This window comes from Eutrigla gurnardus (genome assembly GCF_963514095.1).
Source record: "Eutrigla gurnardus genome assembly, chromosome: 16".
Classification (NCBI taxonomy): Eukaryota; Metazoa; Chordata; class Actinopteri; order Perciformes; family Triglidae; genus Eutrigla; species Eutrigla gurnardus.
In genome coordinates, this window is record NC_139927.1 from 10,954,649 (window position 1) to 10,974,069 (window position 19,421).

Below are 19,421 nucleotides of genomic sequence, written 5' to 3' on the forward strand. Positions count from 1 at the left end.
TAGGCATAACAAGCCCTTATGCTGATTTCTTAAATGTTCACAGAATTAGACCGGGGCACACAAACAAAATGTTGACATAAATCTTCAGGTTGCAACAGGATCAAACCTCTGACATCTGAGGTTTTTAATTATAGCTCCCCTACTGTGTGTGGTTTCTAAGGGTTGTGCAGCACGTTTCACGTCACTCAGACTAATGTTGGAGGAGTTGAGACCTTTCTAAGTGTGAAACTTTTACCTTTAAATACAGCGGCCATTAACCCAATGTAGAGTGCATTTTTTTAAAGATGTGAAAATGTATTTCTGCTCTTCATGTCGGGGACCTGCTGCCCTGATAATGGATGCCATTTTGATGAATTCATTTTCATCATCAGAAACCGCTCTTTTTCCACTCAGACTTGAGGGTTAGCTAATGTTGATTACATGATCCTATCTGGAGCTGCACCAACACAGTCACTGCTTTCACGGTTACAGTAGATGGGTTTTATATCTGATATATTACCTCACAACCAGAGTCAGTCACAGAAGTGAAACAGAAAAACACCAGCAGAAATAAATAAACTGCCCCGATGATGTGTTGCTTTTATATTCTCTACCCATCACATTTATTAAGTGACCTTATGGCATTGCTATAAAATCCATTTGCTATATCATTGGATGACTTTCTCTTTTCTTCTGGAGGAGCTTCAATCTTTATTGTTAAAAAACATTCATTGTGACATACTGTGTGTGTGTGTGTGTGTGTGTGTGTGTGTGTGTGTGTGTGTGTGTGTGTGTGTGTGTGTGCGTGTGTGTGTGTGTGTGTGTGTGTTTGTGTACAGAGGAATAAGCTACAGAGAGGTCTACAGTATGCTTGAGGATTGGGTATCGGGCTTGTTATATAAGAAGCCTACTGGCGGTTCAAACAGAAGCCCTCAACCCTACAGGGAGTCACTGCGCAAAGGCACAGCTCATCAAGTCAATACCTCACATATATGTCCATTTAATAGGCGCGAATGCGTCAACATCCTCGGAGAACATTGGGCCTATTAACTCTCCAGCCAGCCTGGTTTCATTAACCCTGAATTAAGCAGGTTTAAAAGTGAGGAAGTCAACAATTAAAGACTAATTTGATGTTTTCTTGTTTTTTTTTTAAATTCCTTTTAAACCAGAGTATCCCATGTTTTATGAGATGAAATATTCACTGGCCTCGGCTGTGCTTTCAAAGCTTGTGTCCACGCTTGAGGTCCGGATCCTTGCCCCTCCCCGGGGATCCTTCAGTAAGGGGATGTGCGCGTCGCTGTGGCAGGAGCGCATGGCGCTGTCCCAGACCCCGGCGCCGCAAACGTGTCCGTGTCCGTGGGCGCCGGCTGCCGCCTCCAGCTCGTCGTCGCCGGAGCGCAGCGCCATCAGCTCGATCTCGTGCTTGGCAGCGGTCTCCAGCACCTGTTGCTTGTTGTAGAACAAGACGAAATTGTTGATGATGGGGTGTATAGGCAGCGCGATGGCGATCACCCCGCACAGAAAGCTGATGGCTGCGTTACACCGACCTAAAGTGGTTTTGGGGTAGACGTCCCCGTAGCCCACGGTGGTCATGGTGATCACAGCCCACCAGAACGACTGCGGGATGCTGGTGAACAAGGTTTCCGGGTGGTCTCGCTCCATGGTGTAGCCCAGTGCGGAGAAAAGGAAGACCCCCACTCCCATGTACATGAGGAGCAGTCCCAGCTCCTTGAAGCTGCTCTTCAGGGCAGATGTGAGGGTCTGGAGTCCGGAGGAATGTCGCGCCAGCTTGAAAATGCGCGCAATGCGCATTATGCGTAAAGCCTGCACCGCCTGCTGCACGTTAGCCAGCTCCATCACTCCAGTGCCGAAGGAGGTCAGGATGAGCACCACGAAGAAGGGCATGATCGCCATGAAGTCGATGACGTTCATGAAAGCCAGGACGAATTTGATTTTATTCGGGGAGGAGATGAGACGCAGGATGTATTCGATGGTGAACCAGCCGATGCACACCGTCTCGATGACCTCCAGAGTCGGGTTCTCCGTGAGGTTCCCCTCCGAGTCCTGCACCTGCAGGTCGGGGAGCGTGCCGACGCACATCACCACGGAGGAGACGAGGATGAAGATGAAAGAAGCGATGGCAATGATGTGCGCAGGCAGCGAGGACTCCGGCTTCTCCATCAGCCTCCAGAGACACATCTGGAAGCGCTGCCAGCCAGCTGCGGACGGGTCTCCTTCTCGGTCCACCAGGATAGTTTTCACTTTCTCCGCGATCTCCGCGAGTTCGTCCTCCACCTCATTCAGGTGGCATTTACAACAGTCGTCCAGGAAATCCGAGTCGATCCTCCAGAACTCCATCTCCTTCACGAAACAAATGGGACAGATGCCTCGCTTCATGTGGATCTCTCCGTAGTAATACAGCTCGGTTATGCACTTGAATGCGTCGGGGTCTCTGTCGAAATAAAATTCCCCCGTGTCGGGGTCGTAGTCGTCACACAGAGAGGATATTTCTTCGGGAGACTTCAGTGAACAGTCGAGCAGTTCCGCCAGCCGGGTGTCCGGGAAGCGATTCAACACGTCCCCGTACAGCACCTGTTTCAAGCCGCCGATGTTCACAACGATCTCCGGCTCTTCGCTGGCTTCAGAGCCGTTGCAGTCCGCGTACCGCGTCCTCTGGATCCCCCACATTGTGATGACAAACAAGTCCACGAAAGTGATCGATTTCCCGCACACAAATGCACTGTCAAAGTAAAAACACGCGTCACCAGGAGCCACGGCGCCGTGCGTAAAACCCGAGAAAAATGTTTTAATCTGTGTTTTTTTGTTGAAAGAAATATATATATATGTTGACTCAGAGGTGACTGCGAGTCTCCGCTCAACACTGCCGTGTTTGGCAGCGAACGGTACGCTTGTGCGCTCAGAAAGTTGGTGTTGAAGTACGCGTAATGACAAGCGCGCCACAATCAAACAGCGTGACTTCCGGTGCAAACTTTCAAACTAATGGCCGTTATTTAGCTACACCTAACACTGGTTGATGCAATTTGAGCCAATTATTAAAAACGTTGTTCATGTATGTTCATGTCCTCTGTTGTTAGGCTGTTACTTAGCAGACGTCCTCTTACAAGTCTGGCAACCTTTCTTCTATAACTCTTATTCTAGTCGTTGTGAGCAACTCTTTGCTGCAATAACCAAAACAGCAGGAAAACACACGCACACACACACACACACACACACACACACACACACACACACACACACACACACACACACACACACACACACACACACACACTACAAGAACAACATGTGTCACTACAGCAAACCAAATAAGGTTTTAAATATTATTATAAATGAATATCAAACCAAATATGAAGATACAACGCTCAAAATAAACAGGAGGAAAACAATGAGATTTAACAAATATAGGTGTTTTAAATAACACTAACGTAACACATCCCCATGCTTTTATTTTAAGGCTGTCTCCGTGCTTTCCGGTCGCGCGCTCTCTCTGTGTGGACGCTTTGACGCAGAGCAGCGCAGCCAGGCGCAGCACATCATAGATCTCCACTGCACGTAATGCATTGTGAAGCAGCAAACAGGGAAATCAGGCGACAGGCACTCAGCTGGTGTCTTGTGGCGACTCGAAGGACAACAATTAAGATGACGGTAATCAATTAACAGGCAGCCCACAAGAGACCTAAAGACAACAGCAATAGCCTATCAAATCTTTTTTTTGTAATTATTTCTTCACCAGACTCAGACGCATTATCCATCATCATTTTATGGCATCATAGGCTAAATCACCCAGACAAAAAGGGCTTAGGTTGAGTAATAATCACTTAATATGGTAGAGGATAATAAATAATAAGCTATTGATTTTTTTTTACTACATTACAACTACATTATATGGCTCGTTAGTGATATCACGTGACAGTAATAGTGGGAACTATATGTACTTGTGCCATCAGTGGGAGCATTACAGGGATTTATTGGATTTTCTGAGGCTTCGTTAAAATATAAATATGAAGAATAAAATATTTTTTTAATGAAGTCTGGGTTCAACAGATCAGTTCTGCAGTAGCGTAAACTTAATTATTGATTGGAAGTCAGGGACCAGCGTCTCAACAGCACTGCCTTGATGTTTGGCGCCACCTAGTGACAACACCTTCACAATACAGCAGCCTGAATGTGTTCATCTGCTTGCAAACATTGGTGCAACTCATAGAGAGAGGATGGGGATTTAATAGATTTTTACATCAACAATGTTCAATACAATAAAGTCTACTGTCTGTGTTATAGACAACTGTATATTCGTAAAGCCAAACAAAAAAAAAACTCACAATGCAGTTCAGTCAAGTCATAATTTGACTTTCTTTTTAATTTTTTTTTATTTCAAACAAAAGTACAATGGAAGAATATAATGTAGACTTTAATTATTAGATTTAAATAATAAAAAAGTTGCATTACAAGGACTTTGAAATTATGCCCGATTATTTTTTTACGTACAATTTACTGCAATTATTCAAGTGCTGACTGACGTTACTTTGCGTTACTTTTAAGATGATGACTTTATGAAACAGGATGTATTGTCGAAGATTAAAGTCTAAAGATGTATGAATAAGCTCCTCTTCAATTGGCTGTGACATTAAAATAATGGTTATTGCATCAGTAATAAAAATAATTCAGGATATGCCTCCTCCTTTCTGGAGACGGGTCCACTTGTCCTTAAAGCACCGGTTCCTCTAAACTACACGGCGCGCGCTGATTGGCTGCGGCGCGGCGTCGCTCTCCGTGGACCAATCAGCGCGGGCCACGGTGAGCTTTCTTCCGATCTACTTTTGCAGGGAGACGCAGCGGCAGCAGTGTGTTGCTAACAGAGGAGACGTTCACAGAGCAGCTAGGAACCATGAGACCGCTTCTAGTTGGTGAGTGACAACAGCAGCAGCTTTTCTCCTTTTTTAGAAAATATCTGTTTGTTTTTTTAAATGTGCGTTTAAAGTGTTCACGTTAGGCGTCCTCCAGCGTTTCCGTTCATGTAGCATGAATAGCCGAGGTGCACAGAACAGTGCCAGGCCTCCGTTGTCGTTGAATCAGTTGATTCATAAACGTCAAATGAATTTTCTGCTATGCATATAACGTGTATTTAAATGGCCTCAGCTGCTCTGACGGTTTTATTGCACACGTTTTTAATTGAACGTTGTTGAGAGTAAGCCTTTTGTTTTCCCCCTCCAGGAGTGCTGGGCTGCACCCTGGTCCTGTCCGTCCAAGCCTTCTACTCCGCCGGCGATGATGTCGTCGAGCTGACCCCCTCCAACTTCAACAAGGAGGTGATCCAGAGTGACAGTCTGTGGCTGGTGGAGTTTTACGCGCCCTGGTGAGTCCATCTAACTCCATAGTTCAGTGACAACAAGTGTCCCCAACTGTGAGACCAGCATCTTGCTCGGTGATGTTGGAGTCGTCTGTTTGTAATTGCTGTATAATAAATGCTCACTGGGAACTTAACATTTAAGGTTATAAACCCGTGCTCTTCCTACTATGTCTTCTGTGGAAGAAGTCGTTTTATTATGGCTGTCATGTGACCTGAGGAATCTGCCAGGTCAATTCACTTAGTTATGTTCAGGAGTAGTAAATTCTGTAGTGAACAATTAGCCAGAAGATGCACATGAATAACGTCTATGTAAGTGTAAGGAGGTGTTAATGTTGAGTCATGTGGTTCAGTGGTTATACAATGAAAAGAGAGTTTATTCACGTCCCTCCTTTCTCTTATTCATCACCTACAGGTGTGGCCACTGTCAACATCTAACTCCTGATTGGAAGAAGGCGGCCACTGCCCTCAAGGTTAACAAATCTCCTCTCTTCGTCTTGCCATTTACCTGTTGAGCTCGTCCTATCAGGGCAACGATGACAGCAGTGAATCATGCTACTGGTCACTGACATGCTGACGTTCAGATTTTGTGAAGCGGCACGCAAATGTTCCCTGAAGAAAATGAGTAATAGACTTGCTGTATTTTCTTCTTTTTTTCTCAAAATCCTTCAGGGTATTGTCAAGATCGGTGCCGTAGATGCAGACCAGCACAAGTCACTGGGTAGCCAGTATGGTGTCAGAGGTTTCCCCACCATCAAGGTCTTTGGAGCCAACAAGAACAACCCAGAGGATTATCAAGGTACAGTAAAACCACTGCACCAAACAAATAGCTTCTGATGCGGAATTCGCAGCTTGGTGGACTTTACCCTGCTAAAAAAGCTGTTCACAAAAGTGAAATATAGTCATTTCTATCAGTTCAGAGAATGAGGGATCTAGACTTTGAGGTTCCATAGTGAGTTTTTGGCTGCATTGACCTACCTCTGCTTCCCCATGATCCCTCAGGTGGACGCAGTAGCCAAGCCATCGTGGATGGAGCCATGAACACTCTGCGCACTCTGGTGAAAGAGAGGCTGAGCGGCAAGTCTGGCAGCTCTGGCTCCAGCAAACAGGTAGATCCATTAGGGAACCTGTGCACTAGTTTGTTGCACTGCTTTTAAATGGGGGAAAGATGAAACACTTCAGTGAACACTATTGAGTAACACTCAACTGTCTTCCAGCAGAGTGGCGGAGGCGGCAGTAAGCAGGATGTGGTGGAGCTCACCGATGACAACTTTGATAAGATGGTGCTGCAGAGTGATGAGGTGTGGCTGGTGGAGTTCTTCGCCCCCTGGTGTGGACACTGCAAAAGGTGAGTTTGGTACCCGACACGCACCATCTCCAGCCGTAGGACACCGGGAGATCCCCGTCACTGTTATAAGAAAGGGGATTTTCATCTCTGAGATTTCTGCCATCCCAGTACAATGACGGTTGTTTTGTATGAATTTTGTGAAAACGTTCTGAAAACAATGTCCCAGTAAATCTAATCTAATCCACAGGCTGAAACTGAATTCCATGTGAAGTATTTTTTCAGTAGACGGTAATCCCTTTTAAAACTCTTGAGTGAGATCTGAGCAGTTTATTTCCCTGAACCATGTCAATCCTGTTTACAGCATTTCCTACATTTGAAGACGGTATATCAGAAGCAGTTTGGGAAACTGTGCACACAGCTAATTATGCATTTTGAATGATCTACTCTTGTTTTTTTTTTTAACCATCTCTCTATTCTGTTTCCAGCCTGGAGCCTGAGTGGGCAGCTGCAGCCTCAGCTGTCAAGGAGAAGACCAACGGCAAAGTTCGCCTGGGAGCTATGGATGCTACTGTACACCAGGCTGTGTCCGGCCGCTACGGGGTGAGGAAGAATCCATACGTTAATGTCGTGCACAATTCTGGTGGAAACTGTCGTACCGTTGTGTTGTAAAAGTAAAGTGAGAACCTGTTCTGCTCAGTGGACACATCGCTGCACAATATGATCCAAGAAATATAGTAGAATTTGTCTGTTGCTCAAGTAATTTACAGCCTTATTAAATCAGGCCTGAGGCAATCTTGACTTCAAAGTCAGTGGCCAACTTGATTTATTCAAATTTATATCTCTTGCTGTATAGATCCGTGGATTTCCCACCATCAAGATTTTCCGCAAAGGCGAGGAGCCCGAAGATTACCAGGGAGGCCGCTCCCGTGGAGACATCACCGAGAAGGCTTTGGATCTGTTCTCTGACCACGCTGCTCCTCCTGAGCTGCTGGAGGTCAGTACACTTGTGTCTTTGCATCACACATTGTGAACGTTTATAGTGCTGCTATTACACTAAATTCCAAACAGTAAACAGTCGAAGACGATGCTTTCTGTAATATTAAAGCTAATGAAAGCTAAAACACAAAACCTCCTGTGCTCTCTGTAAGTATATGTGAAATGATGTGAATTCTCATGCTACACTAAATGTGTGTATTGTAAATGTTTGCCTTCCAGATCCTCAATGCAAACGTCTTGAAGAAGACCTGTGAGGACAGTCAGTTGTGCGTAATTGGATTTCTGCCACACATTCTGGACACAGGTGAGACCAGACACTAGGTTTCTTTAATATGATTACATACCACTGGACGTTTTAAGAAGCTCCAGCTATTTGAATAGATAACCTGTTATTCAGTCACTAATCAAATGCAAAAGAACTGCTGAAACCTGGTGTAGTGTGAGGACATTTCTGATTCATTAAAAGATATTTTGTATTTTGTGAAACTCATGCACTGACCTTGTATCTCAACAGGCGCAGCAGGTAGAAAAGGCTACATGGAGGTGATGATGAAGATGGCTGAGAAGTACAAGAAGAAGATGTGGGGGTAAGGATGAGATATTAGTCATGAATGATTATATACGTGACTAATTACAGCTGACTAATAACCTGCTCTGCCTTTGTCAGCTGGCTGTGGACTGAAGCTGGAACCCAGATGGAGCTGGAGGCCTCTCTTGGAATTGGTGGATTTGGCTACCCTGCCATGGCGGCCATCAATGCACGCAAGATGAAATTTGCTCTGCTCAAGGGCTCCTTCAGTGAAACAGGAATTCATGAGTTTCTCAGGTGGGTTTTTCTTTTCACCATAACACAGATTATTGTAAAAAAAAAAAATAGGCTTCAGAGTAAGATGAATGATGTCGCTCAAGTGAATCATCTTTTTCCTCAGGGAGCTTTCTGTGGGCCGTGGCTCAACCGCCTCATTGGGAGGTGGGGTGATACCCAAGATTCACACTGTGGAACCCTGGGATGGCAAAGACGGACAGGTGAGTGGGAGCATCACAGTGGCCTCACGTACAGAGATTTAACTCCTATTTGTACAGATGGTTTGCACATTACATACTCTGCACGTTTTACTTTACTTTTATACACAGCCAAGACCCAGCTCATGTATGATCAATCAACCAGGTCATGAAAACTCCAAGTTTATAAAGAAAACATCCACAACAGTGTTGACCAAAATGGGGGGGAAAAGGCAGCATTTTGTGAAGTTGTAACTGAAAGCAAAATATAGAACTGCAGATGGATGGAATCATGCAGACAATAAAGTCTGTTTGTTATAATTAAAAATCAGTTTTATTTATATTGCAGCACAATCTCTTTCAAGACAGCCAGCCAAAATGTATGACATGCCAGAAATCCAACCAATCATACAACAGTTGATTGTTCGGGTAATTAATCGGCGCCTTGATCCCCAGCAAACTGAACATGCAACAACAGGGCAGAAATTTGGCCCGGTTGTAAAATTAGTCGGGGGTTAAGATGGGGTTAAATGCTTGGTTAGGTAATGCAATAAATATCCACGTGCTCTTTGCTTCCCATGTATTGCAGTCATGCACACAGAAGACTTTATCAAGACAACACTGTTATGTAATAGGGCAGATTAAGCTCCCTCCAGAAATCCAGATGTTTCTTTTCTCACAGTGAAACGTCGATCTAAAGATATGTCTCACTTCACAGAGGGTGCAGTTTTTTTGTTTTATAGTTTATATACTTTAGTTTTTTTAAATAAAATCAAATTTGGCATGTGTAATCTGTAAATGAGTCGGAGTTAAAGTATCATGCTTAGCACTATCTTTACAGTTTGTCTTCATTTTCAACAGCTTCCTGTGGAGGACGAATACGACCTCAGTGACGTCGACCTGGATGATGATTTTAATAAAGACGAGTTATGAGCCCAAACGGGGCGGGATCCGACTGGCTTGGTTGGATCTGGTCTGATCCTGAACGACCCGCCTCCCCTCTCCTGTGGACGAATGGGAGGCCCAGTCGCCCAGTTACTGAAATAGTCCAGAAAAGACACACAAGAGACACCTGCAGTTTCTCACATCATCTTTGTCAGTCACACGGGGACAGGAGGGAGGGGGGTGTGTGTCGTGTCTCTGGAGTGAACTCTGCCTCACATACCTGCTGAACGGAAGAAGCTGCATATTTATACGGCCGCCGCCAGCTGAGAAGTGGACTGAGGAGGATTCTGAATGTGGCTTTTCAGTTGTGCATTAAAGTCTTTCCCCCCCCCCCACTCCAGCCACCCTCATGCACCCATTTTTTAAATTTGACAAAGTAACACTTCAATGTCCAACCTAATGTGACTTTATATATTTCTTTTCTTTTTAAACCAGTAAATCTTGGTGGCTTTTCATGTCTGTCCAGGACAAGGGGATACTATGGAACTTCTTGTGTAGATTTTTCTTACACGACTTTATTTCAATTGTGTGAAAACAAAATTTTTGTTACAAAAATAAAAAGGAATAAAAACAATCGCAGCCTTCTTATTCACGTAAAACTGTTACAATATCAGAAAACATGCAATACCAAAGGCATATAGAACTTGTTCAGAAGAGCAACTTGTAAAGCTAGTTTATATCCTGAACAATAACAATAAGCCATCTTTCAACACGGTTAAATCAAATTATAAGAAGTGGTGTAATTAGTTTCCTCTTAGTGTAACATTATGGGATTCATAATACTTGTGAGCACATAATCCAGTCAGTACAAATTTACGATATGGCACTTCACTTATGGAGAATGGGTTAAAAAAAAAAAAAAAAAAAAACCTTTCAAGGCAAGAGAGCTTTGGAAACGCATACACACAAAATACCTCCACGGAAGCCACATCATAGTCAACAGAAAACGAGCCACATTGACAGAAGAGAAGTTTCCATTAATGTAAACAATAAGACGAGGAGTGTAATTAAAATGAAAATGTCTGGTGAGGGGCTGTGATGATGACCGGCCGGTGGATGTGCGTTCGTGATTGTGTTTTAGAGTGTGTCTGTAATTGTCACTGTCACTCAGAACTGACGAGAGGCTCCCTGATCCGACTGCAGCAGTCTGACAATGGAGGGGTCGCTCTTGGCACCTTTAATGAACTCCTCCAAAGACAATCTACCTGTGAAGCAGAAGCCACACAAAGATTCAGAGTCACCAACGGTTGAGCATGTGATGGAGGGGTGAAATCACGCAGCAACCACCCACTGAAATCTACAGAAATCTTTTATTTTTCATTCTTTGAAGTGTGTCTACAATGCAATCCCTGCTGCCTGAGAGTACACAGTGCAGACAGTACTCCATGTCTAAATAAATTACTTTGAATTTGCATTAACATTTCATGACTGAATGAGTCATTTATAGCTGTCAAGTTGAATCAACCAGCGGTGGTGCTATTCATGTAATTCAGAAGATATTCTGGTGCACTGTTTACTAGCATTGATTTTACAATAGATAAATACAACAATACAATTTATGTATTGCATTTTGCATTATGCCAGCAGTATTTTGTTTAGATTATAAAAGATTATAAAAATGACAACACTTCCTTTTAGCAATTAATTTATTCATTAATAAATTAAGTTAGAAATTCCTTTTAAATCATTAATTAAATTGTAATGGCCAAATGGCAGCAAATGTTGCACACAATTATTCAAGTTTTTATTAATCTACCACAAAGACACAACACAGTACACCAAAATGTATTTTAAAGAACTTCCACTTTCTGCCAAACAGGATCTTTCTAAATTGCATTAAAAGGAGGCTTAACTGCAGCTGTAGCTGTAGGCCTGGTCTGTGGCACCATGTCATGTTCTTAAACTTGAAAGACACAGTTTGACTTCCAGTCTTTCTGAACCTTCTGTTTCTGAACAAACCAAGCTGCCCACTGCCATCTGAATAGCTCTCAATATTTGATCGAGATGGGACTTGTCAAAAACAGTCATAACAGCAAGACTTGGTGTTAGGGCCTCGTCTGCCTCTTACTTGGTTTGAGTGGCTGCTTTCCTTGCAGGCACTGGAGGCAGGCAACACCTGCACTCACCAGCGACATGTGGGCCCTGTGGGTCAGCGCTCTTCTAAAAAACCCTTTTGAAGCTCAGTCGCTGGCTCACTCTCCTCCCTGAGACTCATTTATTTGACATTATGGTTTGTGGTGCTGCACCATACAGTATTGCACTTTTCCACTCGATGCACTCACATTCACTACCACATGCCACTGTTTAAGTTTTCCTAGATTTAAATTTGCATAGATAAGACTGTTAATTATATATATCACGTTACGTGAAATCCTATTCCTCTGCCTCTTTCTCTTTCATCCACATTTCCTGCTCTGTGGTGGCAACTGTATAATGCCAATACTATATTAAGTAACTAATGTTTCAAGATATGTCTATATTTGGTAACGTAAGTTCCCCTATTTAGCTTTCATAAGCAGTATACAAGCATTCGATTATTAAAAACACACTATATTGAACGCTAGATCTATGCAAATTACATTTTTATTAATGTACAAAATCTGTAAGCACTTATAACGTCTCCAAAGACTCCAACAACTGTTTTACTCTTATTATTTATGTCCTGAGAGAAGAAGGAAGCAGTCGGTCTTATTTAGGACTCCCTCTTCCTTTCATTGCTGAGTGACGGGTTATGACATCTCCTCACAAATGGATGAGCACACAAAAAACAAAAACACCAGCCTTACCATCATTGTCAATGTCCATCTGTCTGAAGATCTTATCTGTCCTTTTCTCAGGCGTTGATTCATCCTCAGGCATCTTCATCACTGATGATACCATCTTGTAAATAGCCTTCAAAGGAATGAGAATGATTGCCGTTGTGTGCATATCCACTTTGTTTGTCAGCTGTGTGAAGCTTTTAGGCAAAAGACTTTCACAATAAGTCACTCTGAACATGTATCATATATGTCTATTTGTATCTCCTGCAATTACACACATTTCGGATCATGTAAAGGTCTGTGATGAGAGAGCTGAAAACAGAAAACATTCGGCAATAACAAAAGCACAGATGCTTTTGCGTGTTTTTTTTTCTTCTTCACATTCATTTGTATCCACAAACACAACGGACTGAGCCAATATTGAAATGGCCCTACCGTCTGCTCAGCTCACCATATTGGAAGAGTAAATATAGCCACAGTGATAAGAAACACAGAAAGGGTGGCCTGCATCCATGACGTGAAATATCTTCTGTATTTTCCCCCGCAAATGACTACTGAGCCTTAAAACTCGACCCTGACTCACTCGACAGAAGGAGCACTGAAACTATTAGTTTAATCAATAATTGGCAGCTACTTTGATAATTGATATTGTTTCTGCAATTAATCAAACAAAAGTATCAAAGAAAGGATGAAGAGGATGGGGGAGGTTTCGCTGTTTTTTTGCTTTAAATGTACAAACCCCTGTCGCTTCTCTGGGTCCAGACTAGCAAAACTAGCAAAAAGTTTTAAATTTACAATCCTCCTACTTGATTAAATGTTCTATAATGTGAGATACATCACTAGAACCTCATCGCATTCAAACCTCAGAAGATGCAAAATAAGGCCGATCCTGACCCACTTTGCATGAAACTGATTCATACAGCATATATATCAACAAAGAATCCATATTCTGTCATACAATATGTTTTTACCTGAACTATCTCCAGCATCTCCGCCCGGCTGATGTACCCATTCCCGTCCAGGTCGTACATGCTGAAAGCCCAGCGCAGCTTCTGCTCCAACCCTCCACGGGACGTTACGCTCAGGGCGATGATGAACTCCCTGAAGTCGATGGTGGCGTCCCCATTGGTGTCAAACGTGCGGAAGACGTGCTCGGCAAACTTTGAGGCGTCTCCGTAGGGGAAAAAGTTGGCATAGATCTTCTTGAACTCCTCCACAGTCAGGTGGCCGGTGGGACAGTCCTTGAGGAAGCCGCGGTACCACTCCTGAAGCTCGTGGTCAGTGAACTCTGTGTTTTCTCTCAGGTCGTTCAGGACCTCGGGCCGCAGCTTGCTGTTCTGTTTCCCCATGACGCAGCACGCTCTGACAGGCAGATGGCTGGGCTGGTGTTTCTACCTTTCACTTCTCCACTCGCCCTGTGCTTTTACTCTCCACGTCACCGGCTGCTCGGCTTCCTCTGCTCCTGCAGGAGACCAACAAGGCTAATTAATATCCTTGTGTGAATATCATAAATGATTCAATGGTTCAATAATTCCTCTCAGCTTGCAGCGGTGTTTCATCATAAAACATGCTGATAATGCAGCCAAGCTCAGGAATAAATCTGAAAAAGTTGAGACAATGTCCATACACATGAGAAAAATAAAGATAAGATTACAACTCAGATGTCATGAGGTTACAATATGCATGTGTGTGTGTGTGTGTGTGTGTGTGGTGGGGGCCTAGATGTGTCTCCGCGGATACACCACTAATCCTCTGGCACAGTGATAACTTATCGACCCTTAACCGCATGGTGAAAGGACAAGTGTCCTGGGGCATTGTAATTCTCAATAAATCCACTTTGTAAAAGGTCAGGCTTATACCAACTGTTGTTACTGAGAAGGCCAAACATTCACCCCAACAATAATCCTCACCTTTATGTGAAAATGAATATTCTATTTGAATTAGAAGAAGGTGGAGTTCATACACTGATTAATGCGAGAAACAAAGATTTGTCCACCTGGACCTATTCACCCTTGGTTTCTGTGGTTTGTCTAAATTCAGTTTCCATGGTTATACTCTGCAAAATGTGTTTATTCATGTACGCAGGGGTATTTATTATTGAGGATATGAGGAGGCATAAAAACAACATATCCAGGTCAAAACCATAACAACATAATAAGTATTGAATGGCCAACTCTGTGCATGCAAGCCACTGATGAAGCAGAGGCAAACATTGGTGTGCTAGTAAGCAAAAAGGTTATGACACTTCCGTTTTTTGCCACACATAAGAGGAGAAAATATCTGTAGAATATATTTGTCAGCAAGGGAACGGTGATATGAAGATATCAATTCATTGTCACTTAGCCTTCACGAGGAAATAAATCCGTCTGGGTATCCTATTTTCCATATCACGGTCTGAAATTTGAAAAGAGGTTTTAGAGCAGCCTGAAAGAAAGGAACAGAAAGAAAGAAACGATATGGTTGACATTTTGGAAATCAAAAGAGGACATTTTCCAAAACCTGAGCAAATCTTTTACAACACGAATCTGGTAGAGTGTGCATGGGAGGGAAAGAAAAAGAGATGTGCGAGGGCAGGAGGAAGAAAGGATGGAAAAAAGTATGACACATAGAAAGAAAAAACTATTTCCAGCTTATACCAGTGGTTCAATTACATAATTATCCTTCTGAATAACACCTCCACTCCTCTGTGTTACGTATAATGAATTTATGGGAGAGAGAGTTATGTATTATCCCCTTGCTCGCTCTCTTTCAATTATTGAAATCCCATTGCTCCCATGTCATTGGCACCAGAATGATTTTATCTGGTGTACAACAAATGAGAGCAGTGTGAATTTGGATGAGGTTTTTTTTCTCTATGCGGACGCCCTCCTTTCTCAGAATTGTCACATGGGTGTAATTTCCTGCAATTTTATGAATCAAAGTCTCGGAGTAACACGAGAGGCAGGCAGGTTTGAGGAACAGCCAGTAACATAAACGCTCAACAATGTCACTCTGGCTTATGGATGGAAAAGAAATCAGAAGCCAGATGCATGACGCATTTCAAACCGTTTATCTCTGAACAGTTTTCTTATTCAATTTCATTATATTATAAAATAAGCAATAAAAGGGCACAACAACAAAAGGTTATATAAAGGTTGGGACAGATTTTTTTTAAAACAATCCCATCATAACCCTTCATGAATGAGGCTTCATGTTTTGTTTGGTACAAGTTTTAAAATTACAATGCAATAATATTTAATTCCAGATTGTTTAATTCGTTTTTGGAAGTATTTTAAGATTTAAGAGTCTTCATGATCTCCGAAGCTGTACATAAACACAGTGGTTCTTTGAGATAAACATGTTTGCAAAACAAAGTCTGTGCAGAATTGTGTGCCAATCCATCGAGTAGAACTTGAGATATTTCACTTTATATGTGCTGGAGGTGCTAGGGGGATCAAGTCAGGGAATCACCACAGTCATGGCATGGCAAAAAAGAATATATTACAAATGATAGTGTCTCAAAACAAAAGCCTTCCATTGCATTTTGACATAGTAACTATACACTGCCATAGCATAGTATTTTGTGGTTCCGTAACCACCTTTGTGCCAAGCTTGTGAACGTTACGGTGCAGGAGTGAGAATTTATGATAATTTCCTGCTGTGTTTTAACAGGGTTTATGGTGAAGGGCTATGAATTACACATTGCCCTGCAGGACGGACTGAAGTCTTCCGCTCTAACCTACAACAGGATGAGGAAGCGGCAGCATCTCCTCAGCTCTGGGTCACATGGACTTTTCCAGGACAGCTCAGTGAGCAGGCTGAGCTGGAGCAGACGTAAATAAGGGCGTTGCTATTTATTCCCTCAAACACACAAAACCACATGAAAACCAGATTCTCGGCTGGAAGAATAAGAAGTGCTGCCGCGAAGGACCTCTGCTGCTAAATTAAGAGTTTGCTTTCAAGAAGAGATAGTTTTAATTTGGAGAGAAAACAACAAAACAGTATGTACTCTGATAAAGAGAATGTATAAACACGCTCGCAAACATTTTACAGGCTTCTGAAATATGCTCATCAAAGCTTAAAACTGAACTAGATTCACACAACTAAAATATGGGTTGCAATTAAGGCGTATACCATACTTCCTAGAATAAAAAGAGAGAAAGTAGGACAATTTAAATGATCTCTTGCTTCATATAATGGGCACTTAACTGTATCATTGTTCTATTTGTAGGTAATGAATGCATACAGGCACATAGTTTAGACGTCACAGGATGTTTGAGATGTTTTCTCATCTGGGAACTTGGCTAGTCATTTTCTAAAGTTGCTACTTGAGGCAGTGGAAAATGTTTTAAATGCAGTCAGAAATAACTACAAGATATTGCTCTGACATCTACATGACCTGCTTTGCAGGGAGATTCACGCTCTCGCTGGCTCGACTGCTAGAGATGCAGAATAGGTTTGTAACAACAATGTCTGCGAGCGTTGTTTGATACACAACAGCCCCTCGAGATTTCCATTCCAGATTCAGTGTTTGCAATTCCCCTTGATTACACAGCGACAGTCTCTCTTCTTGTCCCCAACCCCCATAGTCATTCCTGCCCTGTATGGTCCCATTTTTCCAGTGGGTTCCCTGCCTAATGAGGCTCCAGTGCAGCAAGTATCCCCCGCCAGCTTCACGACTGTTTGCCATCCTTAGGCCCACATCATTTTCTGGGTAATGCCTTGTCACAACAGAGAAAGTATTTTCCCAGATGTTCATCTTGTGTTAGCAAAGAAGAAATCTCAAAAACTGTGAGAGATGATGGGTGTGTGTTTAGATACATTGTAGTACTGGTCCATCCATCCATAAAGCATGACACAACGTGAATGTAGATCATTATGATTCTGACAGTACCTCAGTTAGTGAGTAAACAAAACAAAACAACAACTGGTGCCAATATTTACATCCAATTGTAAAAAGAATAAAGTATGAGTCAATGGGCAGAATTAATCAGTTTATTGTGTAAGTCATTCTGTAAGGGACAAATACCACCTAAAAAATAGAACTGACTACATTTCACATTTCGTCCTAACTCTATATGGAAACATATTTTCCATGTTGTCTGTGTTGTGCCTTTTTTGAATGGAATGTATATCAAACAAACTGATCTGGCTTGGTGCGCAGAAAGAAAGGAGAGTTACCATTTTAGTGGTGCGTGCAGCCTGCTGTGCGGTGGATGAGCAGAACAGCACTGCAGCCTGAAGTACTGCACTACTGGTAACTAAGATTGCATCAGGTGGGTGAGGAGGAGTTTGTCCGGTGTAAGAGGAAGAAAAAGAGAAAATCAGCTCGCAAGTTTTTCAGCGCTGCTTTCTGGCAGTCTTTCTGAACTACTGTCAGAGTAAATCATGCAGTGGATAAAGATGAAGTCCCCTGACACACCAGTAGTCAAGGCAACACCATAGTAGTGCTAGGGCTTATGAGAGGAAGGCGGTGTAACTATCAATCTGGGGCAAATGCAGGGCAGGAGATATATTGAGACTCAAGAACATATTTTCTGCATTTCAAATGCGTACTGCATGGTTACTGCTGGTTTCAAAAACAGTTCAATCTAATAGGACATTATTCTTACTGTTTGTGGTCATCCACAATGATTTCTGTAACATATGCATTGCTCAAAAGTTCACTACTGTGTGGAATAGTAGTTGAAAATAGTTAATGGCAAGACACGAAGTTCCAATGGATGGATAGTCCCAGAGAAGGCAAATGAGCTTGACTTTCAGCAGAATCATACAGTGATTATATGAACTTATCATATAACAGTTCCACAAATATCTGTTGTCCAAACTCAATTTCTCAAGCAATATAAAAAAAGGTTAGTTATTTGAAAAAAGGTTAGTTATCCCCATTGGGATCAAGATCTTTTCGAGAGACCTTAGAACAAATGACATATGCACATCACAAAATTCATACAAACACATTTACACTATTAGTTAATTATTATATAAGGTTATGAATATATTTGTTTTAGGCTACACGTATAAACGTTTACCAACAGTGGACAACAAATGCTGAACGGTTGCATCTATTATGTGGTTGTGCATACATTTGCAATGATGTGATAAGGCACAATGCAATTCAAACATATTACCAAGCAATAAAAAAAGAGCTACTTCATCTTCACCATAAATATAAAATACATTCAATTTATTTTGAGTCTGTTTAAACCTACTTGCAAAACTCGCACTGATCAAAATGTATTTTTGAGTTCGCCAACGGCTTAAAAAGGTAAACATAGTTTTAACACATTTTGAATTGTAGGTTGGATGAAGATTTTGTGTGGGTGTAGCTCCTTCCCTCCTCTGTTTCGGGGAAAATTGCTACAGCACACCAGGATAGACTAACATCAATTACTGGAGCACTCTGGACATTACAGTGGCTTTAACCAGTCTTTTTTTTTTTTAATAGTCGTGTAAACTCACCTTTTTTTTTAGGAGTAACGGTTGTTTATGAATCTTCCGCTTGAAAAGTCCTCCTTGGTCGAGCCCACTTTCCTACCTCACGTCACCGATAGCCAAACGTTAACTTAACCGTTAACTTACAACCAAACCTAACACCTCCGCTTATTGATAAAACTGTAATAAAAAAACCCCGCAACAACAACAAAAACAACACGAGAATAATGTAAGATGCTCGAGCGACTTTTACGGCCGTCTGATACTTTCAGAATGAGAAAAAAGACATGGAGTTGAACCGGGTTAGCTTGAATGTTATTGTTTTTTTAAGCTAGGTTCTTATTTAGTCGGTCCTTCCTCCAGTTCCCGGTGAAGTGGCTTTATCATTTAGTGGAAGATGTGGCACAGAGCTCGGTTTTCATCCGAGCTGTCGAATTTTTTAACTAAAGGGTTTTCTTTTCCTTTTGAAGGCGATTAAACATACTTGGTCCGTGTGCTACAGGAGTGAACGTGGTTTGTATTTATAAATACGGCGAATGCGCGTCGAAAGTAAATCAAGTCGTTATTTAAAACGTATTTTTATAACGATTTGACAGACTTGTTGTATTTACATCGCCCCCCCTTTTACACTGAATGGATCCGTCCACACTTACTGTTCCATCGTAGAAACAGT

The 19,421-nt window shown here is 42.3% G+C and overlaps 2 protein-coding genes and 1 pseudogene across 5 annotated transcripts; 1 reads left to right on the forward strand and 2 right to left on the reverse strand.

Moving 5' to 3' along the window:
- Positions 1 to 554: 554 nt before the first annotated feature.
- LOC311026955 (voltage-gated potassium channel regulatory subunit KCNF1 pseudogene) lies at positions 555 to 2,802 on the reverse strand (annotated as a pseudogene). The gene has a single exon. The product of its transcript is annotated as a voltage-gated potassium channel regulatory subunit KCNF1 pseudogene (transcript).
- A 1,971-nt stretch (positions 2,803 to 4,773) lies between these two features.
- On the forward strand, positions 4,774 to 10,149 carry pdia6 (protein disulfide isomerase family A, member 6). Of its 2 annotated transcripts, none has more exons than XM_084031288.1 (13): positions 4,774 to 4,904; positions 5,212 to 5,353; positions 5,760 to 5,817; positions 6,017 to 6,143; positions 6,347 to 6,453; positions 6,562 to 6,692; positions 7,118 to 7,232; positions 7,486 to 7,626; positions 7,848 to 7,932; positions 8,143 to 8,215; positions 8,296 to 8,454; positions 8,558 to 8,654; positions 9,492 to 10,149. In XM_084031288.1, exons 1-13 carry the CDS (start codon positions 4,886 to 4,888, stop codon positions 9,561 to 9,563), a joined length of 1,326 nt encoding a protein of 441 aa, XP_083887414.1. In that variant the 5' UTR covers positions 4,774 to 4,885; the 3' UTR covers positions 9,564 to 10,149. The 2 variants fall into 2 exon arrangements, with proteins under 2 accessions (XP_083887414.1, XP_083887415.1); XM_084031289.1 differs by having other exon boundaries at positions 6,565 to 6,692.
- A 150-nt stretch (positions 10,150 to 10,299) lies between these two features.
- Positions 10,300 to 19,106, reverse strand: hpcal1 (hippocalcin-like 1). 2 transcript variants are annotated; one of them, XM_084031290.1, is made up of 4 exons: positions 18,772 to 19,106; positions 13,306 to 13,790; positions 12,362 to 12,467; positions 10,300 to 10,780 (listed from the first exon to the last, which is right to left on the reverse strand). In XM_084031290.1, exons 2-4 carry the CDS (start codon positions 13,681 to 13,683, stop codon positions 10,683 to 10,685), a joined length of 582 nt encoding a protein of 193 aa, XP_083887416.1. In that variant the 5' UTR covers positions 13,684 to 13,790; positions 18,772 to 19,106; the 3' UTR covers positions 10,300 to 10,682. The 2 variants fall into 2 exon arrangements, with proteins under 2 accessions (XP_083887416.1, XP_083887417.1); XM_084031291.1 differs by lacking the exon at positions 18,772 to 19,106 and having other exon boundaries at positions 13,306 to 13,796.
- Positions 19,107 to 19,421: the final 315 nt, after the last annotated feature.